The 24,280-nt window shown below is 38.8% G+C and overlaps 1 protein-coding gene across 1 annotated transcript in view; it reads left to right on the forward strand.

Moving 5' to 3' along the window:
- MTCL2 (microtubule crosslinking factor 2) overlaps window positions 1-24,280 on the forward strand; it is an 89,571-nt gene that overhangs the window by 49,948 nt on the left and 15,343 nt on the right. Inside the window, exons 4-10 of the mRNA XM_007419879.4 lie at window positions 718-780; window positions 4,315-5,544; window positions 6,737-6,910; window positions 7,693-7,818; window positions 9,209-9,439; window positions 10,711-10,818; window positions 15,562-15,729. Of these exons, the coding sequence (XP_007419941.2) occupies window positions 718-780; window positions 4,315-5,544; window positions 6,737-6,910; window positions 7,693-7,818; window positions 9,209-9,439; window positions 10,711-10,818; window positions 15,562-15,729 (2,100 nt within the window). The remainder of the gene's footprint in view (window positions 1-717; window positions 781-4,314; window positions 5,545-6,736; window positions 6,911-7,692; window positions 7,819-9,208; window positions 9,440-10,710; window positions 10,819-15,561; window positions 15,730-24,280) is intronic.

Below are 24,280 nucleotides of genomic sequence, written 5' to 3' on the forward strand. Positions count from 1 at the left end.
CATTATGCCATTCGCACACAGCTTGTTTCCTACCTTGAATACTAAACTACATTTCCTAAAATTAGTTTTGAATTAAATCCTATTTGATATGGTTGATAATAGTTAATGAGAGGTATGGAATCAGTGTGGCATACAGGGTTGGACAGGCATTAAGTTCTAGTCCACCTCAGCTATGAAAATTCCTGGACAGCTTTGGGCCAATCACTGTGTCTCAGGCAACCTATCTCATGGAGTTGCAGTTGTCAGGATAATATGATGTGAGCTGCCTTGAGCTCTTGAGGAAGGGTGAGATACAAATCTAGCTGATAAATAGGTAAACTAAAAGGCATTACTGCCTTCCTATTTTTTTTCCAATTCCTATTTTCTTTTTCCTATTTTACATTCCTAGATTACTGCTCTGGTTCCTAATGAAACATACAAAGTCAAGAAAAACCTCAATTTCATCTGTGTCATTTTACTTCAATTCCCCCTGAATTTGAGGAATTTAGTCAATCTCACTGGTGTATATTGTTATGCACTAGTTCTTGTGGAAAAATATACTCTTCTGAAAACTTGGAGGAAATTAAACTCAACCCTGGGAAGCTCACTGGAAGCTATGGGCTTTAGAGATCAGGGCAAATATACATTGTCATAGAAAAAAAAGTGGTTAGGTGATCAGTGGATGTTAACAGTGCACAGCTGCCATTTTTATTTAAAAAATGTTCTCTTCTATTTCAGAATTCTTTAAAGAAAAGAGGATCACGTTCTGTAGGGAAGACAGACAAGAAATCATCTGTCCAGGTACAACAGTTCTAACAATTGATATCCTTCTGCAGTGTAATTTGCAGTGTGTACTTAACTTTAAAGCTGGATTGATTTTCATTGGAAAAAAACTGAAATTGCTTTATTTGTATTTGAGGGTGGCATTCTAATATACTTATTTTCATCTTCATCTTGCAGTTCAATGACATGTTTCATCATTGGCACCTCTGGTAAATCTGAACTCTGATAAGCAGAGTCAAGGAAATTTGTTGACTGAATGCAACAAATATTTGGAGTGGAAATTCCACCAAGTGCCAACTTAGCTGTTATTGCCCAAGCAAAAAGTATATGTTGTAGGGACCTGGTATAATATAGGCACAGGCATACATTTACTAATGTTGTAGCATGACCATCTGCTTCAACAAGCAATATTTACGAGCTGCAACATGCCCTGTAAATAATTTTCACTTGCTAACAAGTGAAAAGTATATCACCTATATGCTGTTGATACAGCTGGTACTAGCATGCAAAGGAACAAAACTCATGTTGAAATCTTAGGGCAATAATACTTTTGTTTCATTGCTTTTGCAAGGCTTTTCCTATATAAAAACAGGCTGACCATATCTTTTAATAGCATATAGGTTTGATGCTTTTAGTGTTAATGTTTACATGCTCTGCAGGGCATTCACTGACCCTAAATAGCTCTGTAATATCAGAAATACATTGTCCAAATCCTCCTTAACAATTGCATCACTAGAAAGATGCAGTGATTCAAAGGAAATAGCTTGGTGGCAGAGAAAAATGAGAACTAGAACAGATACCAGTCCATTGTATTGAGCTGGGCTAATTTTTAAATTGAGTTTATGTTCTCTCCCTAAGGCCAGAATTGATGTTATATTTTGTTTGCAATCCTTTGTTTGATCAATAGCTGCAAAAACATATATAATTCTGTTGAAACTGAGCTACCTTCCTGATTTGGGGCAGTTATGTAATTTTGTATTACTGTATACTCATGTCTTGACTAGAGAATCTGAGAAGACAGATGTGAAATTGTTTGTAGGCTGGAACAGACTGGGATAGCAATAGCTTTAGAATAACCTATATTAGACTTAAGTTACCAAAGATTATGCTAACTGGGGATATAGAAACAGAAATCCAATATATCTGGAGGGTGCCACATTAGGGAGGACAGTTGTATTGCCCTAACAGAATGAGTCAGAAGGTTTGGGCTCTTTAAAAAGTTTTACTGAGCTTTTTAATGTAAATTGTCTAAGTTTTTAATCGTATTGTACTTTCTGGACCATACTGATAGAATAGGCATTCCTGCATGCATCTTAAAAGGGCTGCCAATGTCGACTCTGCATGCTAAGCAATCCCAATGTTGCTTGGGTTGCACATAATACCTCACCATTGCATTATAGGAATTGGGCGGCTAATAAATTCAAATAAATAAATAAAAAGCACCAAACTGAGAACAGTGTTCATATGTCTTTTTGCTGAACTCTTCTTGATACTTGAACTCTTTAAAGAGATACTGGGCATTTGAAAAATCAGGTCCCGGAAGCAATGATCTGATATGGAGGCATCTATTGAACACAGTTTGTAGGCTATGCACATAATTCCAAGATACTTATTTGTTGCTTTAAAGGATAAGAGGAAGAGTGGATTTTTTTGGTCTTTAGTGAATTTCTATTCCCCTCCCCCCCGCCAATTTATGCTATGTTTGAATCTGGTGCAATAGAATTTTTGTAATGATAATACAACAATGCAGCACATTTTAAGGACTGAAGAATAGTTGCTTTTTTCCAATTGTGGCTGATGCAACATTAAGCCTGTCAGTTGTAACTGAATGCTCATACTGTATTGGACATCTGGAAAGAAGGTTTTGAGTGCTTACTGGAGACATTCTTTTCTTCTGAGGGTTTTCTTAGAGCTTTCGTTCCCTGAGTTTTGTAGGCAGGAAATGAACTAATTTTATAACGGTCTAACAGTCATTTTTTATGAGATAATATTCCTCAAGGGAAAATGAAATCAAATTCCTGTAGTGCCCCAAAGAGTTAAAGCAAAGACAACTCCAAACTGTATAGTGTGTTGGGTTAATATTCCCCCACCTCCATGGGGTAAAAGTCTGTAAGAGTACAGCTGAGTTAAAAAAACAAAGCAAAACACAAATCCAACAGTTAGAAATGTGTAGACCAGTGTCTTAGTCACTATGTTTTGGAATGAGCCAGGAAAAAAACCTCCCAACTATAAAATTGACTTCATTCTTTTCCAAGCCGCTATAGATTCCCCAAAACAGGAAAATTCATTCATACATACTCTATTTCTGTGAGGGAAATGATCACAGACAACAATGAGCCTTGATTTCTTCCAAGGAGCTTATTGAAGAGTACATAATAAGGTATCTCCATCAAGGTGTGATCATCAGCTGTACCTCTTTGACTTAACTGAAATTTGATCACCCAGCTCTGTTGCCAGGATCACCTTCATAAATTTAAACATGCAGGAGAATCATGGAACATGTAATTAGCTTAGCAGTCATTGATATGTAGTATTTAAACCTTCTTACAACATAACTATGGGAAAAGCAAGGAACCTATGTGCATTTACTTGAATGCCAGCATGGATTTGACTGCTCTGTGCATTTAAGTTCTCGTTCTTTGGCCTTGTTGATTTTCAATATCTATGTGTGGTGAAAAAAAATTATATTGTGGGGACTACATGGTAAGTATACCCACTGAATATGTGTTGCACATGGTAAGTCTCTGGTATAGCAAGATGTGTACAGTGGTACCTCGGTTCACGAACTTAATTCGTTCCACAACTCTGGTCGCGACCCGAATTGGTCGCGACCCGAATCAATTTTCCCATAAGGTTCAATGTAAATACGGTTAATCCGTTCTGACCCCTCCGAATTTGGTCGCGACCCGATTTTGGTCGCGTCCCGAATCAAATTTCCCCATAAGGTTCAGTGTAATTATGGTTAATCCATTCTGAACCATATGTATTTTTTTTTTTAAACCGCAAAAATATGACACAAAATACAGCACGAAGAGAGAGAACGCTAACCTTGCTTGACGCGACTTCTGGCGTGGAGGACAGGAAGGCGGGTGGGGAGGCGGTTATTGCTTGGAGGGAGAGTCCCCCTCCCTACAGGAAGCCACGACCACGTGTCATGGGAGGGAAAATGGCCGCGGATCCTGTTTGTCACCCGATCCGGCATTCGTGAACGGAGGCAAAATTTTGTGAACAGAGCTGTTCGTGACCCAAATTGGTCGTGAACAGAAGCGTTCGTGACCCGAGGTACCACTGTATTTTAGTGGAGATAAAACTGACAGTCTTATCTAAGAGGATCTGATCCTGTTTAGGTTTTACCAAAACATCCAATTCTCAGGCAGCAACCCCAACTGTGGCTTCTCAGTGTAATATGGATATAAATGTAATAACTGTTGGTTGCATACCAGTGTTAATTTCCTTGCCATGAAAGAGCAGTAATCTATGTAGTATTCAGTGGCTTGTCAAAAGTGTCATTTTCTTTTGGTAATGCTTGCACCATTTCTTTTTTAACCCTAGGAAGACAATGCAGACCTCAAATGCCAGTTGCATTTTGCTAAGGAGGAGTCTGCTCTAATGTGTAAAAAACTAACCAAATTAGCCAAAGAGAATGATAGTATGAAGGATGAGCTGACAAAATACCAGTCCTTGTATGGGGACCTGGAAAGCTCTCTCTCCATAGAAGAGCTGGCTGACTCACCTCATTCCAGAGAAGCCGAACTGAAGGTCCACTTGAAACTTGTTGAAGAAGAAGCCAATATCTTGAGCCGCAGAATAGTGGAGCTTGAGGTTGAAAATCGAGGATTGAGAGCAGAGATGGATGACATGAAGGGGCAGGGAGATAAAGACCTTTTGGGACAAGATATCCAGTTGGCTTTCTCCATGACAAACAATGGAGACTCTGGGGAGAGTGTGGCAGAACTCAGGCGGCACTTGCAGTTTGTGGAGGAAGAAGCAGACCTGTTGAGGCGTTCATTGATGGAGCTGGAAGAACAGAATAAGCTCCTCATGAATGAACTCAATAAGTACAAGTCAGATCATGACCTGGATATCACTTTGTCTGAGGACAGCTGTTCAGTGATCAGCGAGACTTCTCAAGAAGAGCTGGCCACTGCCAAGGTCCAAATCAGTGAGCTCAGTGGCAAAGTTAAGAAGCTACAGTATGAGAACCGTGTGCTACTCTCCAACTTGCAGCGTTGTGATCTTGCCTCCTGCCACACCACCCGGCCCATGCTGGAAACAGATGCTGAGGCTGGCGATTCTGCTCTGTGCATCCCAACCTCGCTTTGGAAAGAAATTCCCATTGGGGGAGAAAATGATGCAAAGGAGAGAGTGCCTAGCAACGGCTTCAGCAAAACTCATGAAAGCAGCCCCAGCCAGCTTTTCAAATTTAAAGACTTTGAGACCCTCTTTGACATCAGAGACCAGGCTGCTCTTGTCAGCAAAGCTATTGATGTCCTGATTTCTGATGCCAATGGCTTTACCTCTAGCCTCAAACTTTGCATGGACAATGACTGTGCACAGCTAGTGCTGAGTGAGGCAATGGACAATGAGAATACTACAGACTCTAAGCTGATCAATGCTATTTTGATGCGGCTTGGAGTCCTGCAACAGGAGCTAAACACCTTTATGAAGAAAGTGGACCATATTAGTGGCTGTTTGAAAGATCAGCAGGATTCCCTACCAAGTTCCAGCTCCCAGGATTCCACCAAAGAAGCTCTACGAAAAAGTCATGGTGCTGAATTCCAGGTGAGGTTTCTGAGTTGTTGATAGTGATTCCCTTGCAGTTATTATTGCTTTATTTGCTGTACAGTACTGTTTTCTCTTGCCTTAACCAATCAGAACCTGACCCTGTTAATGTAACTTCCTTTTTCTACTTTCCCAGAGTGAAATGACAAACTAACAACTAGTTCACTGCATGGAACTGAGGCCACTAACAAGATAGGACTCTGGTTTAGCAGAGTGTGCATGGGGCAGGAGATGGATTGCCTAGAGAAATGCATAATATATTGTAACCTCGACTGAAATCTAGTTCATGTGTAGGGCAGAAAAGTGAAATCATAGCCCTGCCAGAAGGGGATTACATTTGATAAGATGGGCGTATATACATGTTTTTCAGATAATCACGATCATGTGTGGTGACCTTTCCAAATCATTTTCACATATTGATAGACTTGCCCTGAAATAGCACCCATTCAAGGTAATTCTCCAAAGTCAACTCAGTGAGAGAAAACATTACTGACACATTACTGACACAGTAATTTTGGAGAAATTTACTGTGGTAACTTTGTTTGCCATATGATACATATAATGTGAGTATTTGTCAAATGCGTGCACTTTCCCTGTTTAGAATGGAGAGATGGAAGTAAACTTGAAACTGCATCTCTGCAGACAAATTGTGTGTTGTGTCTTGGCTAAGCTAGTTACTTTTTAAAGAATTTTCAATCTTACTGACTGAACCCTGGTGTAGCAAGACAAAGTGTAGGCTGCTGACCAGGAACTAGTGTCTCAAGCTGGATATGAATGGCCTCTGCTGTTATGGGAAACAATTTGGGGGAATGACTGGATTGCCACCTCCTGAAGCACACTCCAAATTTTCAGAGTTCTATTTTTGTGCATGCACTGGCCCCCTCTGTTATTCCAGCTAGCCACACCCTCACCCCTGGCACTGCATGGCACCATAACTGGTGTTTGCACATTTTTTCCCTCTCTCTCTTTTTCCCCTCCCCAAACAATCCAGCCCACGTGTCTGCTCATTTTGTGTCTCCTTTTATTTTCTACTTTGTCTTCTGCCACAGTAGTGAAGCTCCTCTTCCTCTTCATCCTTTTTGTTGTCTTGTAGCTCTCTTTATTGTTCCTGAGACCCATTTGTTTTGTTTCTGTTCTTTCTTTTCTTTTCTATTCTTTTGGTTTGTTCTCATTAACTTGCCCATGCATGCAGCAGTGTGACTTTAGGGAGGCCCCAGACTGGGATGTCGGGGAGAGCAGGCCCTCTGATCTATATCGCAGTAGCAGCAGCAGCAACACTGCCACCATCAATTCAGAAGCCAACATGGAACTTGACCGGAGCTACAAGTCATACCAACGAGAGGAGAAGGATTCTTATGTGTCTGAGGTATGTGCTCATGTTCCCAAAGGAAGAAAGGATGGCTGGCTGGGGACTCTGGGAAGAGTTACTTGGCTGGGAAAATATCAGTTAATTTTATATAGGTTAAGTGGAAAAAAATAAATAAAATCAAGGTCCTGGTTCATCCACCTTTTCATTTTTAGCTCTGCTAAATCTTTGGGAAGAGCCAGATTGGAATATGTAGAGACCAACATATGCAGAGATCTCGGTAATCAACAGTGTATTAAGTTGAATAGATAGATAATAACAAAACAGCTTCCCTCAACCTGGTTTCCATCAAATAGGATGGGTTGTGGTGCTGCGATGGCTACAGATCGTGGGATTTGAGCCAGCCTAACACATTGGGAGAGCCATATTGAGGAAAACTCAAGTATAAAATACAAAGGATTTGAAGGAAGACTTGCTGGCTTCTTGAGCAAAATTACAGTTTGAAAGTTTTTAGTTGGAGGATTAGGCTATGCAATAGACTGAGCCCTTTTTGATGTCCATAGGGCCATTGCTGACTTAATTTTTCCAGAATTCTTCCTTTCACATTACTTTCTAGAGTTTTTGTACGTATTGGTTGTTACGTTAAAGCATACGCACAAAGACACCTTGCTGCAAAGGACAAGTTGTAGGAGATTTGTGCACAGAGACACACAAAATGACAAATATTGATTCCTCTATATCATAAACAGCTTTTTGGGGGGGTCTTCTCCCAAATAGAATAGAGATATTGGGGCTTGTCATGATACCTCCTCTGACTGTTGCCTTTTAAACTGTCCTTGCAGATCAAGGAACTGCAACTAGTTCTTTCTGAAGCTAATGAGAGCTTGAGGGGCCTACAGGAACAACTTTCCCAAGAAAGGCAGCTGAGGAAAGAAGAAGCAGAGAACTTCACACAGAAAATCTGCCAGGTTAGTGATAATAAATACATTTGTTTGGAATCATCATCTGGGATGCAAGAAGAGCTTGTAACAAACATATAAGAGGGCAGTGGTGCAAGCTTTTTCCTTAATGCTGCTTCAGCCACTTCACAGTTGCATGAAAGCACAAAATAACTCTATTCTGCCCCCTCTGGCTGCTGACAAAGAAGCAAATGCTTTCAGCTGGCATCTCTGTATTTTGGAAATGTATCGCCCTGGATCAGCACAGAGCAAGCGTACAGTGATACTATATCTAAACTATATTACTTGGTAAATACTTGATGATTCTCTGTTAGGAAGCAGAATTTGTGGAATGAACTCTGGATGCTTCTAAAAAAAGGTGGGCTGATGCCTGAAACTTTTGGTTATTTCTTTCTCCCAAACCAACATTACTCTGAACAGTGTACAGACTGGAACTTGCAGTTCCACTCGCTCTTCTCTGTAAAGCAGTAGTAAAAGAAATACTACAGCATGTTAAATTCTCTTGCAATCAGCTATTCCTTGGCTTTCCTAGCTACTCTAATGGCTTCCTGTAACAAAACATTGCATATAAAACATTGTAGCAATGCTTCATGGAAATATTTCATGAAAACTATTACTGTAGAGAAATACTGAGATAGCCTTGAAGAAGATATATAGCAGCTGCAAGGACATGAACTTAGTTCAGAAAAACAGGAGAGGGTGAGGAAGAAACTCAGGATTGCCCTGTCTTGACTGTCTTTGGTATAAGAGGGAGGAAGAGAGAAACCCTGTCAGGCTTTCAAATTTCTGTTCTTATACCCTATACAGTAACAATAAAGCAGAGTTCCAATAGTTCTTGAGATGTCTGTTTCCTGAGCTCACCTACCTTGAAGGTCTGTCAGTAACCAAGGCTTTTATGTATATGCCATCTATGCACATTGTATAACCCAGTATTTAGGCATTGGGTATGAACTGCACAGTTCATGAGAATTTCTGTAATGATTATAAACATCTCAGAATTCTGTGACTCCTTGTTACAGAGAGAAATGTGAAAACATGTGCAGTATGCAGTATCAGCAGAAGGTTTAGATAGAGAATGTGTGAGTATGCGCATGCATGAACCCAGATGCATGATGGTTTGAGTGCGTGAAGATTGCCCAGAATATTTTTTATGGGTCTTAGTTGAAATTCCTCCCACCATATTTTATTCCCATATGCTTTTAACCTTTTTGGTCTTCCATACCAAGCATTTCAAAGATGTTTAAAAAACAAACACCAGTGAAAGAGAAAAAAATATTCATGCCTTCCATACATTAGTTTTTTCTTGGCCACATTCTTGGTTGCTTTGGTTTAATGTGTACTGGCTTTGCTGATACCTCTTTCTGTATAAAGTTCTCAATTTCTTCCCATACTTCATCAGCTGAAGGATGATCACCAGAAGGCCCTCCTGAGAAGAGAATTTGAGCTGCAGAGCCTGAACCTTCAGAGGAGGCTGGAACAGAAGTTCTGGAGCCAGGAGAAAAATCTTCTGGTACAAGAATCCCAACAGTTCAAGCAGAATTTCCTGCTTCTTTTTATGAAGCTCAAGTGGTTTCTGAAGCATTGGCGGCAGGGGAAAATCTTACAAAATGAAGGCAGTGATTTCTTGGAGGTATGGCAATCTTTGACCATGAACGTCTGCACTAAGTAATCAAAATCTTCAACTGACATTAACAAAGATAACTCTGACATTCGCCTTGAGCGTACCCTGTTGTTTTGTTAACTTCTTTTATTGTCTTAAGACAAGGTTGGGTACTATCATAGTTTAGGCTCCGTCACGCATGAATGGAGGGAATGAGCCTTATATCCATTCCTCCTTATCTTTTTCAAGTCCTTCATTCTTTGAAGGCAAGAGTTACTGTCTAGCTTTTGGCATTAGATGATTTTCTCAATAACATATCTTGGTGAAGGTCAGCAACGGAGATGTAGGGCAATTTTATATGCAAGGCTTAAATCAGCTTTGTTTAAATTCCTAATGCAAACATTAAATTCCTCATGTATGTGTCAAGTCAGCTTTGGCTAGAATATACATTCTATTTCTCTTCCTCCTCTACTCTAAGAATGGAGAATTTCTCGTCTTTGAGATACTGTAAATCTACAGTTCACAGTAGCCCATCAACAAAGCCAATAGTGAGAGATGTTACACTTCAACATTTGGAGGGGTTTGTATGCTTGCTCTGCTGCATGAAGAACAGTCACAAGCAACATAAAAAGCATGTGGAGACTTAAATATGCATTTTTACTTTCATTCATTAAATTATGATAAGGGAATTAATTTGCAGCAAGGCTTTTTCATGAATGTAGAGAAAGCATGCTGCTTTAAAAAGACATGTGTAGTAGCATTTCCACCCTTCTTTACATCCTGTTCACTTCATTCTTATTTTCACCACTGAGTGGAAAAAGAATTATTTTACCTGACAGATAGGGCTCTGAATATAAGGAGAAGCAAGGCCACGTTAGATGAACAAAATAGTCTCTTATCGTTATCAGAGTAACAGATTCATGCTAACTGAAACAGAATGCATGGTTTGTGTGCAGCTGAAAAATTGCAGGCCTGGCAACAACAGTCTCTTTATATGCCAGCGTACTATGAAATCCGAAAGGATGATTCTGTCCAGGCACGAATATCTAGAAAGGGGCCTGGTACAGAAACACAAGAGAAAGGGTGATACTGAACATAATTGTGATGACATGGCATGGAACTGCCTGAGACTGTGGATTATTCTAGCATCTTACCTTGGGTTATGGGCTCGGTCCATTGACAGTTCTCAACCTGTCACCCCTGAAGGGCCCAGTGGGCTCTGTACTAGCAGGTTCTTTTCTGAGCACAAGCAGGTAATTGTAGTCATGGTAGACTCCTACTCATTGTTTGCTCTTTTTTAGGTGAATAGCATGAAAGAACTATATTTGCTGATTGAAGAAGAAGAACTAAGCCCACAGCAGCAAGCAGATAACAAGACATGTACTGGAGATCCTTGGTCTCAGAACACGGTAAGATGGAATAGGAGACCAACGGAATGAGGAATCCATGCTGTATGGAACTTGTAATCACTTACAGTATCACCCATAGAATACGTAATGTTTGGTATATCCTTGAATGACTTGTGTTTGAATGTATGAACTGACCTGACTAAAAAATATGCAATCTGAGGTGATGTAACAGTTTTGTCCATGGTGGTTGATGTATGAACTACTGTGGGCAAAACTTTTATATCACCACAAACTCTATGCATTTCCTGATGAGTTCACCCATTCATATGTAATCAATATTCAAGTATCAAAGCAGCCTAGCCCATAGGGTTCTCTTCCCATCTGGGCTACGATGAAGAAAGTAATCTGCAGAAGTATTTGCAGAGAGAAGAGTTACAGCTTAGGAGTGTCACAGTGAAGGCTGCAAAGAAGGCCTTCCTGACCCCTCTGGTGCTACTTGTTCTTTTTTTTCCAGAGACTCAGGAATATGTAAACCTGCCTTTGTTTCTAACTTTCATTGTTCTCCTTCTGAACTAAATGCTTCATGCACACATGCATTCAATACCCATGTATATCTACAAACTCAAAGTTTAGCTGGACAGACTAGTTTTGAATTCTAGAAAAACTGAGATACAATGTCCACTATGCACATTATCTTATGTAATGTGCTATACCCATCCACTTCTATAACTTACAACAAGGCTTGGCAAGTTCCAGATTCTCATACCTTTTATTACTTTCTAGTTGAGTGCCATCACCTCATCCACTTCATTTTTGGGGAAGTAGATGAGGTGTTTTGGGAACCCCTTTGTGTTTTGAAAAACATCTCTTGTGTTGTCTTAGAAATCTTCATTCTGGTGCTCTTCCACGAGCTGCAATACCACAATAAACATTTGTTTCTATGACATGCTTTGAGTGGGTCTCATCTACTCCATCTTTCATACATCTTCATTCACACCCAAATGCATAGGAGGGAGTGCGTGTATATGACTGAAACAACTGAAAATCAATATGTATAATAATTACATGGGACTTTGATAACAGTATGATGGTAGAGATAGAGCACCTGTCACATTCTCATCGTCCAATTTTCAGTCTTGGCATCTCCAAATAAAAAGATAGGCGATCCAGATACAGTTGCATGCAAAAGTTTAGGCACTTCTGGTTACACTGGATATTTCAATGAATCTCTAAATGAACAGGAGCTGACTCAATCTCTACATGGTACAAACACAATATCTTTTTGCAAATTTGAATGAATATTTATTACTTAAGTGCAGCTGTTTTCAGATTTATAAGAAAACAATTAATACAGTTTGATGATGGGTGTTGAAATGTTTGCATGTATTATTTTTGCCTGAGACTGTGGATACCTACTGCCTGTCAGAATTGACAGAAGTGGGCTAAATGGACACATATTCTGAATTTGCATCAGTGAGCTTACTATGCCTATGCCTAATTAATCTCCACTTTACACAGTGCATTGAAGAAAAGAACTGTGCAGCTTCCTCACTTCTAGTGATCTCTGCATGTGAAAGAAAATTAATTAATTAATCAATTAAATTTGTATGCCGCCCATCTCCCCCAATGGGTGATTTTGGGCAGCTTACAATTAAAACCAAAAACCCAAGCCATTAAAAAACAATACCATATAAATAATTAAAATTAATTAATTAAAATCCGACTATAAAACAACCCTTTACATAAATACTAAAAAAAACCATTCAAGTTGATGGGGGGGGGGACAAGGTCAATTACCCCACAAGCCACTTCCACTGGTGGTGGAATATGATTTGTTACTTCTCCAATACACTACATGTAACAACAAGGAGAGAGAACAATTTGTTCACTTCCTCCAGAGCTTAGGGAAGGAAGATGGTATCACAGTTTTTTCTTCTGAGCCTAAGCAAAAGGATTCTTCTCTCATTCTTTGTAGCAGCATGCAGTGATGTCATGGTGCTTGTCTGTAATCTTGATCTGCATTGCTGACTATACTCTTATCGTTGTCTTTCTTAACTGGGTACTTTCCTAACTGTTGATTTGGAGGCAGGCATTCTATTTTAACAGATCTAGACATCTCTTTTTTTCTCATGATAGGCCCAAAGTATGACATCCATCTTGCCTTTTACTTTATTCATATCTTTCTTTCCTCTGTCACACAACTGATTGCCAAACACTTCCCCCCCCCCCAAAAAAACCCCTGGTTCTCTAACAAACCCCTATGGGAGAAGCAGTTAGGCAGTGTCTCAGAATGCTGTCAACTGCTCCGTTCTTAAACCACCACCTTCCATCCTCGTCACATGACCTAGGGTGGAGCTGTTATTGCAGGATTGGAAATAATTGCATAAGAGGTCAATATAGCATTAATACCCAAAGAGGGACAAGATTTAACAAGAAACTATAGACCAATATCACTATTGAATAATGACTATAAGTTGTTCACAATGATTTTAACTGAAAGACTGAAAATAATTTTGCAAGAATTTATTCACGAGGATCAATGTGGGTTTTTACCTAAAAGACAGTTAAAGGACAATGTTAGAACTATGTTGGATATTTGTAATATTTGGAACAACATAATGAAAAGCAAGCTGCATTGATGTTTTTAGATGCAGAGAAGGCTTTTGACCTGGACTTTGAACTGGACTTTCCTGTTTAAAGTTTTGGAAGAGATGAATTTTGGAGAGAATTTTATAATATGGGTAAAATCAATTTATACTTCACAGAAAGCACAAATAACTGTTAGTGGAGATCTAACAAAAACCTATGAGATACAAAAAGGAACAAGACAAGGCTGCCCATTGTCCCCTCTCCAGTTTATTTTGGTTCTTGAAATACTGAATAGAGACATAAGGCAGGATGAGAGGATTGTGGGAGTAAAGATTAAAAAATAGATTTAATAAATTACAGTAAGAGCTTTTGCAGATGATTTGGTGCTGGTTCTGGAAGATCCTTTAAAGAGAATTGAAACATTAATAGGTAAATTAAAAGAATTTGGTGCATTAACAGGTTTTAAGATTAATAAACAGAAGACGAAGATGTTAACAAAAATAAAACAGGTTTTAAGATTGAGAAGACTGTAAAATACTTGGGCATCACCATGACAAATATGAATTGTATGTTATTTCAAAATAATTATGTTAAGATATGGAATGAAGTTAAAAAAGATATGTTAAGATGGGAGAAAATACAGTGATCATTGCTGGGGAAAATTTCTGTGATTAAGATGAATGTTTTACTTAGAATGTTATTTTTGTTTCAGACAGTACCTGTTTTGACAACAGATGCGCCATTTAAACAATAGCAGTAGGATATATCTAAATTTGTATGGCAGGGGAAAAACCATGAGTTAAATATAAGGTGTTACAAGATGCAAAGGAAAGAGGAGGATTGGATTTACTTGATTTGAGATTATATTTTGCAGCTTGTTTAATTTGGATGAAAGAGTGGGTGTTACTGAGAAATAGAAGACTTTTGGAGTTAGTAGGACACAACCTGAGATTTGGGTGGCATGGATATTTTGTGGTATGACAAAGCTAAGGTTAATGTAGATTTTAAAAATCCTTATGTCAGGTGTGCTATATTGAGAATTTGGAATAGATACAAATCCAGGTTTTGCCCGAAAACATCTTTATGGCTCTCAGCATCAGAAGCATTTTATAGTGAGAAACGATAAGTAAACACAAATGGTTAACTTATCATGAGATATTAGAATTTTGTCAAGGGGACTGTAAAATAAAATCAAGAGAAGATTTGGTAGCAGAGGGATATACTTGTCAGTGGTTTTCTTATCTACAATTATTAGAAAGGTTTAAAGTAGACAAAAGAATATATGGTTTTGAACACTGTAAGACTGAGTTGGATACAAATACATATACTGATTCAGAAGATTAATATTCAATTAAAACCCTTTTCTTTTGGGATTAATGGACAAACAGCTGGAAAAAAGTCATGGAATTTATATATGATAACTGCAGCGAGATTATTATATGCACAAAAATGGAAAGATTCTGCACTACCCATAATGTAGGAATAGTTGGTGAAGATGATGGAACTTGCAGAGATGGCTAAATTGACGTCTTTAATTAGAGAAAAGACTATCTGCATGCAGACTGGAAACCCCTTATAGATTTTTTGTGTGAAACAGAAAAAAATGAACTTATGATTTATGGTTTTGTTGATTAGAAAAAATAGATAATAGAAAAAAGAGGTTTTTTTCTTGTAACCATAGAGTAAGAGGTAATTTTGTATTGGTACTTATCATTGCTGAAAAGAAAATCGGAAGCTACTTCTTTCTATTTCTTTTCATTCTTTAGTTTTGCACTTTTGGCTTTTTCTTTTTATCTTTGTTTCAAAATAGTTAATAAAAATTATATGAAAAAAAGGAAATAATTGCATAAGACATGTTGTGCAGGCTTTCTCTACCTTGTTTAAAAACTTCTTTTACATTTATAGCCCAACCTGTTTTCAAAGAATTCATAATGGTAAAGAGTGTCTCCTTCCTTGAATAGTAGACCTTTGAGGTAAGCTAGTTGAGAGAGAATGATTTAGCCAAAGCAAATTGGAATTTGGGGCCCTTTGGTTGTAGTCTAACAGTGTAGACGTCATACCACACTGTTTTTCAACCTTCCTTCTTGCAGGCTGCTCCTTCAAAATTCTTTTCTTTCTGAAACTGATATAGATTGGTAACCTTTTCTTTAGTCCAGAATATTGCACAATATGGCAATATGAGCATCATCTTTTTCCTTTCTGTATGTTTTTTAGCCCAATGAATATACCAAGACCTTGTCAGATATGAAGGTGATATTGAAGGAACTATGCACAGAACTACGTGAAGAGAGGAGAGGCATGAACGAACTGCAGCAACAGTTTGCCAAAGCCAAAGCCACCTGGGAGATGGAGAGAACTGAACTCAAATGTCTCATCACTCAGGTTAGAATCCAGGAAACATGTTTAGGACCCAGATACCAAGTTGTTCAAATAAAAATTAGCTTCTCTGTTGGATTGTAACAACAAATAGATGGTAATTGCTATGTCTATAACTGCTGCAAAGAAGATCAGAAGTCACTTCTTTAGATATCTTTTCTTGTTTTTTTGTTATTCTTCACTTTTTCTTTCACCCTTTTATAATCTTTTTTTATTTCTTCTATGTTTCTGTAGATTTTAAACATCTTTGTAAAATCTTCTTTTCATAAAAATTATTCATAAAAAAAAGAAATGTAATAACAGTCTAGCCTTGTCTAGTCAAGAAACTAATGTCAACTGGGGCAACCTCTGGTTTACAAAAGGAGATTGGAAGACGTGAACCAGAAGTTGCTATGGTTGATATTTTTGGATGACACTATATTTTTAGTTATAATAGATATGAATTGTCTCTCTTCCTCATTACAGCTAATCAAGAAAATTATAATATAATGTCATTATAGTATGTGCCTCTTTTCTTTATTTTTTATTGCCTAGAAAAAGGAAAAAACAGATACAAAAAAGAAATTAGATCAAAACCTTTATTATGGTCTTTAGGCCAGTGAACACTGCAATAAAAATACATTCTTAATTATTAATAAAACTAAAAAGGAGACATAAAATACAGTTATTGCTTCTTGGCCTTTTGGCTAAGATCAAGTGTACTAAAAAAAAGAAAAAATACAAAAACAAAATAAATTTATTGAGGACATAAATGGGAAATTTTGCCCATATGAAGTTATAATGCTCAGTCTTTCCATTAAGTTGTAGAAAACCAATTCATATGTACAGAATGAACAAGTATCTTTAAAACCATAATTTTAAATGAGGTGAAATAAAGTTACATTCAGTGCATGATAAATACAGAGCTGTTCACAGAGTGATAACTTCCAAATATTCGGCATATTGTTCAACATCAAATCAACATCTTTAAACATTACTTGTCTCCCCAACACCATAACACCATAATTAAGATTATTAAACCAAAACATGACACACCCAAATATCTATGCCAATGCCTACTTATTAGTATGACATTTTCAACAAACTGAGGTTAACATTCAGCCTTTGCTTAACATCCCCGGGGTGTCCAATAATCATGAGAAAAATCTCTTGTTGGATTGATTTAATTTATTATTAAATCAATTTATATAGCCGTCCATCTCACCGCAGGTGACTCTGGGCAGCATACAACAAAGCTAAAAACAGTAAAGTACATTAAAAATACATAAAGCAAAATAAAACAGAGAATTATTTATTAAATCAATTTAATAAGATCATAACACACATATTTATCGTTATTTTAAACAGTAACCCACTGATTTGTTAAAATAGGATATGCCGACCCTCTTTTCCAAATTTCTTGCAGATTTCCAGGGTCTAATTTAATAATACTTTTCAACTATCTATAAAAATGTACTGTAGGTTTAAAATCATCCAGAACTCTTTCCAGTGCTAAAAGAAGTTTAGGGATTTAGGACCATAAACTGCATGGTCAAAAGATTTTTTAACTGAATATATTGCTGAATCCATAGGTACTCTGCTTCCCCCATTGCACACATAACTAAACATGATGCACTTAAACACAAAAGGGTCTTTACTCTGGCATGATATCATACCCTCCCCACAGCTGTCCTTGAAGGCTGATATAAGATTTCTTACTTGAAGAGACAATGTCCCTGTGACTCTGGATAAACAAATAACAAAGCATGTGCTTCTTCAGTGCCTGTACTACAGAGACATTTGCACTAGCCTTATCTTACCATTATTAAATAAATATCCAGGGCACACAAGACAATTTTATACCACCCTGTTGCTTTCAGATACCAACCCTGCTACAACATACAATTTATCTGCAATTTCTAAAACAGGATTGTCACAGAGTGTCACTTTCTCATAAAACACTTTGATTCAGCAAAGAAACAAAAGTAATGATACAAGCCCTCTGAGCCCAAGGACCTCAAGGGTAGTCCTTGTCTAGCCATGGGATGACAGCTGATGGAGTGAGAATTTGCAAATTCTTCTTTGAAGATGACACAAGAGGACCCCTTGTCTGAAATGGAAGGAGGATGTGCAGTTCCCTCCTTCTATACAACTCTCCCTCATGTGCTCTTTTCACAACCCTTGTCTGAGGGCAGTTGCAGTGTAGGCAACATTCTGAAGAAATCTCAGAGCAACATAGTAAAAATTAGACATGGTGACTACCTGTGCAGGCAGATGTTTTAGCCACCTCAGGATGTATTGCTCTGAAAACTTCTATTCAGTAACACTTGTAGGAAAGCCAGCCAAAATAAGAAGCCACTTTAGAGAACTTTGCAGTTTGAGCTCAATGAATTCGATGTCCCAGACAAAAGTCAAAGGAAAAGTGGGTGGGACTGTCCCAGTCTGCCATCTGAAATAGTTTTTTCATTGCATCTACTGTTAGGATTCTTAGTAGCCCTTTGGCTCCAGTTAGGAAAGGCAGGATGAAATACCTGCTGCTGATATGGCCACAGCTTTTCTCTTGTCTTATTTGTGCATCTCCAGCTTGACCACTATAGTCAATGCCAGATGCCATGACAGATAATTATTTGGTTTAGTCTATTGCACTTTGATAAGTTTCATTTAATTGGTGTTTATTCACTCTAGGCTTAGCAATGTTATATACTATGCTATTGTGCTCTAATTGTTCCTAAACTCTTGTTATCTTTTCTTCCTTGGATAAGAAAACAAAAGACTGATTTCATGATAGCAGTCCATCCAGTTTGGGATGCAAGATCCTTCCTCATAATAAGTATTGGAAATTATGCTTAAAGATTTCTTATTTGACATAATTTAGCACACTTTTAAAATGTGTATGCTTGTATATGTCTGCCAGCACTGGTGTTTTAGACTACTTATGCAGGAGCTTCCTAAGGACTATGTGTGTTGGCATTGAAAAGGAAGTAAGATGACAAATCTAGACTAAAATTTGATCTGCATACCATTCTATACCATTCACTGTGTAAATTCACATACTTTTGGTTTTAGATCTATATTTGCATAAGTGCTGCAGGCAAGGAGTTTGTCATGATAACAATATCATTCAGATATTTCCTCCATGGTATATTAATGTAGCATTTTTTTGTAGCATGGTCTGAAGGGGTGGGTTTTGTGACAATAGAAAAACAACCTTAATTTCAGGGTTGATAGGTGTCCCATGTTACTGTGAATTTTGGGGGTTACAGTCTCAGCACATCTTGAAGGCACCAGGATCTAATTTGATCTGAGATTCTAACTTGGAGGAAAAATGGAACTTATGAATTGAATCTTAAGACAGTGTGAATAATTCTGAGGGTCCTGGATATGAGAGTTCTAATAAGCCATGGTTCACTGCCTGTAAAATCCCTGCCCAATTGTATTGCTCTTGTTCAGGAGGAACAGATCTGAATCTTTTGCTATAAAAAGGAACACAACCAGGATAATTTGGTGGCTGTAGAGGAGGCTTAATGCTTCTCTTTCTTAAATAATCTTTCAGTCTTATTCTAGATATTAAGAAAAATGGTGAGTGAAATCAGCCCTTGTGGGCTAAATAAGCAAGTAAAGCCAGAGATTGAAAAGAGAAACTTGAAATTAAAAGAGAGCATTTAGTGTATGTATACAGAGTAGACTGAGGGGGCTGTTTAGATTAACATAACAGGATATGGAAGAGAAATCTGATAGAATGGCACTGCCTCCCCTTTCCTGTAGTAGTCTTGCATAGTGGGTGCCGCGTAACTGTCTGTCCCAGTCTGCTGCCCTAATACATGCTTAATGATATCTCCCATTAAAACTATAACTTCTATCAAACCAGAAATTGTAATCTATCAGACTGGAAGCACAGTAAGCTGACAAAGGCTATTGTATGGTTATGTCAGCATGTGGCTTACTTTTCTAGGCATTGGGAGAAGAAAATATATATTGTCTTTGTCAATTTCAAGGCCTGCAAATATCTAAAACTCTGTTATTTGGTTATTTTGAAGATACTTCAAAAAGTGTTTGGTTGCTACTACAAAAACAGTCACTGTGTGTATAATGTCTCTGCAAATGCTTAATGAAGTCAGTGTTTTAGCCATTGAACACTTACTTCAGAGGTAGCTAACCAACCAACCAGCCTGCCTGCTTGCCTGATTTGTGAACATTAAAAAACTATTCCATGGCATCAATTAGACTAGATTTTAAAAAATCAAAGATACAACATCATAGGTAAAACACAAGCAAAATAATTGCATAAAGAAACTCCAAGGAACTATATAAATACTGTAAAACATGCTTCAAAATACCAGTACAGCAACAGACAATAAAACTTAGGAGAAGAACAACCTTTTATGTAATATCAAAAGCAGACTTCCCTAGTCTAGTTCCTTCCATCCATCCTTCCCAGCATGAGGCTTCCCTGATGGATAAAATATAGATACCAGTTGAGGGTAACTGAGAAGAATTTTCCAAAAGCTGCATTGTAGTTCATATGGGAGTTGACCAATGTTGCTAATGAGCTACAAAGAGGTAGATAAGTTGAAAGAGGTGGTTTTCTCTCTCATATGTTATGAATCAGTTTTGATGCATGCACAAAATCAGAGAAGCAGCAGCTTCCATGAGCAGAGATTTCCTTCTCCTCAATTCACCCATTCACTTAAGGTGAGCAAATATGTTTTTCATTAATAAGTTTTTTAGACATTAGGTTACTCACACCAGCTGAGAAATTATTCATAATGTGTCTCTGCAGTGCACAAACTAAAATAACAAGTATGAGCCTGCTGATACAGAAATCAAACATAAAAACACAGCATCTGGAGAAAAGCTGTTGGGCAGCTTCACCTTTGGCTTTTGGGAGGCTCTTCTTTTTTAATGATGGTATGCATGGGCCATATATTGGGCGGATTAAGGGGCGGTTTTGGAAGTTGCAATGGCCGGGGGGATCTTTTTTCTAAACCTAAACTATTTAGCCTGTGGTGCCCAACCTGCATTGTTGTTCAGATGGGAGTTGAACAAGGTTGCTAATGAGCTATAAAGTGGTAGACAAGCTGCAAAAGAAGCAAGTTACAAGTAATTTCTACAGGTAGTGAGACAATAGATAATGCACCTTATGGAGAAAAACATACCAAAATGCCAGTAGGTAATTCAAAATGCTATGGTAGGTTGTATAGTATTTGCAAGTCTTCTGCAGGTTAGCTGTATATAGGTATGGCATTTTCCCCTGTACTAATATTTGTTAACTTGCATTGTAGGCAGAAACTTGAGTGGTAAAGAATACATTAAGTCCTTATGCTAGGTAATACCATAGGATGAAAAGTATATCTAAATGTAGACACTGCTGCAGACTTAGTAACCCCTTGCAACTTATTGTATTTCTGATTATACATAGAAAGAGGTGATAGTGAGACCCTTGTAAACTGGTATTATTTCTGTTTCATTGCAATCCCCTTTCAATAGCTGCATGAAGGTTATAATAATGAAGTCTCAAGAAATGACCCACTTGCTAGTAATTTACTCTGGAGATGCCATTATTAGATTTTTCATGGATTCCCCCAGATGCCTGTTACCCAGTTACTTACCCAGAATGGCATCTGCACTAAACTGCTGTTACTTGTAAATGCAACTATCTTGTCCAATTATTATCTGAGTAGAATAATAATTTCCTCTTCAGCTGTCTGAGCTGTCAGTTTGCAAGGGAGCCTGGGGGACAAGTCTTTTAGAATTAGCTCACTCTTCTCTGGAGCGGCTGCAGGAGTGCAGAGCTATGGCCTTTGTAGCTAGTATTTCACTCCCTTGTGCCCTTAGCATAGTTTGTCTGTGGTTGCACAAGTATACTATGGAAAAGAGTCTTTGGATTATTCATTTGGAAATTGCTTATTATTATTTCTCTTGGCTTGCCTAATCTCTCACAATCAGAGCAGTGGTCAGGCAGGATTCAGACTGTTAACCCCCAAGGATTCTCCCTATGTTCAAGCTAATCTTCCTAAGCAACAAATTATTCAACAGATTTTCTTTGAGTCAGTGTTTAATTAGCTTCACTCCTAGCAGTTTCAACAAAGGCTACAATCTCACTTTCATCATTGGATCTTCTCTGACTTCTAGGTGACCATATCTCAGTTCCATTATGTATATGGCTGGCAGTGAATGTCCTGAGTTTGGGAATCTGCCTGCAGCAAGAGAACTGATTGCTTTAATGAGATCATCATCTCCAGGGCTTTGTCACATGCTCTGTTTAGGGCCAGTACTTGCTTTAGTAATTTCTTCCTTTTTCAGTACACTTTCTTACCATCTGTAGGGGCTTGCAATTTGATAGAAATATGGATTTAGGACTCAGATGGATATATTCTAGTTATTTGTTACTCATCACCTTTCCTCCTAAGTTGGCAGTGGCCCTCTGATATTTGTAGATTTTGCTCACAATTCATTAAGAATTGGAAACTAGCTCCCTAATAAAACCTTGATTTCCATCTGTTACAGGAATAATTTTTGTGTGGTATCAAAACCTTGTCCATATCTTACTATTCTGAGATAAAAGAATGTATTTTTCTGCTTAATTTCCAAGAAAATCAAGCCTGTCACATGATCCCCAGCAGGGCAGGGCAGGGCAGCTGTCAGATATTGCAGCTAAGGACATACGAAGTTATGATTGCTAGCTACAAATGGTCACTCCATGTAGTCTTTCCACAACAGCATGAAATTGTCTGCCCTGTTCTCCTACCCTCTCTTGCCAATTCTCCCACATTTCTGGTGTATACATTCATTTTTCCCTTGGTGAACAGCCAGGAATTATGAAGGAAAAAGGAGGAATGGAGGACATGCATAAATGGACTGCTTTTACCATTCACTTTAAAGACAAGAAAAAAGAAATTCTTGCAATCCAGTGGAATATGGGGCCTCTTAGAGGTTGTTTCCAAAATCTGGGTCTTCCAAAGGGACTGAATACTCAAGGTTTGGGAGTTACCTTATTTTGACTGACTAATCTGCCTATTTTTTTCTGCTTTGGAGTAAGAATATGAAATGTTCTATCTCACTAGTCCCTAATCAATAATTTTTACCATGAAGTCATGGAATCAATCTGCTTATACTGTATTCCTGCCTGACTTTAAGCTGGAGTGGTCCTTCATGAAGCCATAGTCTTTCCTCGAAATCCCCAGAAAATATATTTAAAACTTTAATTCAAATTAAAACTTTAAAAATGTGATATTGATGTTGAAGATTGAGGTTGAAAACAGATTTTTATTTTACTCATTCATAAATCCCCAGGAGCTCAGAAAACATTCAAAATGGCATAGAATCATATTGGTAAGAGGGGAAAGTGGTAGAACAAATTAGCAGCATAAACTTGAATTCGGGAGAAATAAACAAGGATCAAGACAATCCTAACCCCGCTGTGCCATGGTGTTGAAAAGATGAATTACTCTAGGAAGTGAGCAGCAGTTTTGATACTACCCAGCTAAGGTCTTCATACTGTTGTCTGTACTGTATTTAGGTAATGCCATCCCGATATGGTGGGACTACAGTGCTCAGAATTCACAGCTTGCATATTCTAAATAAATTAGTAATATCATTGGAGAGCAGGGGTTCTGCATCTTGATTGCCAGTTTAGCTTGGCTGTTCCCACTCTTATCCCAGGATTTCATAGGATAGCCTTCCCCAACCTGCTGCCACATCAAATATGTCAGACTATATCATTCTCAACTAGCATGACTGTGTGGAGGTCACTAGGTTGGGAGAGAATGCCTTAAAGAGGGAAATAAGCAGGAGGGCAGAGTGGGGGGGGGCAGGGGGGAGAGTGTGATAGTAGTGTAAGGTCTGGTGGGGGGGGTCCCAGCCAGTGCCAAGAGCGTGAGCTGGTGCGTGGGCGGGATCTTCCCTCACCTGGGAGTGTCTGGTTCTGAATGAGGATGTCTGATTGGAAGGAGGGACCGTTAGCCTGGATTAGGGACCCTGAAAGTCCAGGAGTGGAGGTACTTGGGCCCGGAATCCCTGGGGACTATGCAGTGGGCTACGCTATTGAGGTGTTGATGGGTAGGGGACAATATTGCGGGAACTGGAGGGCGGGCCATCTTCGGGGAAGATGCTCCCAATGTGTGTTACCGGTGGCGTGTTCCGGCCCTCCTTGCTCATTCCCAGGCCCTGGTCAGCAGATTCATAGGGGCCCCAGCCTCCGGCTGCTGCTGCGCTGCTTAATGCCAGGTCGGTTAAAAACAAGGTCCCCCTCATATGTAACTTGATCACCGAGAAGGGGGCGGGCCTGGCATGTATTACCGAGACCTGGCTGGGGCCCCTTGGAAATGTGCCCAGCTGGGTTTACCGTGTGGCACCAGCCGAGATGCCAGGGTAGGAGAGGAGGGGGGGCTGTTGTCATCTGAGAATCTCTGGCAGCCTTCAGGGGCATTGCTCCACAAGTCTCCGGCTATGAGACACTGTTCTTTAGGTTGGGTTCCCGTGAACAGTTGGAAATGCTGCTACTGTACCAGTCTCCCTACTGGGTGGCAGCCTCCCTGCCTGCCTGAGCTGCTGGAGGCCGTCTCAGGGCTGGTGCTGG

This window comes from Python bivittatus, unplaced genomic scaffold (assembly GCF_059951505.1).
Source record: "Python bivittatus isolate LINGU-HERP-01145 unplaced genomic scaffold, Pbiv_v1 ctg000700_np1212, whole genome shotgun sequence".
In the NCBI taxonomy this organism is placed as follows: domain Eukaryota; kingdom Metazoa; phylum Chordata; class Lepidosauria; order Squamata; family Pythonidae; genus Python; species Python bivittatus.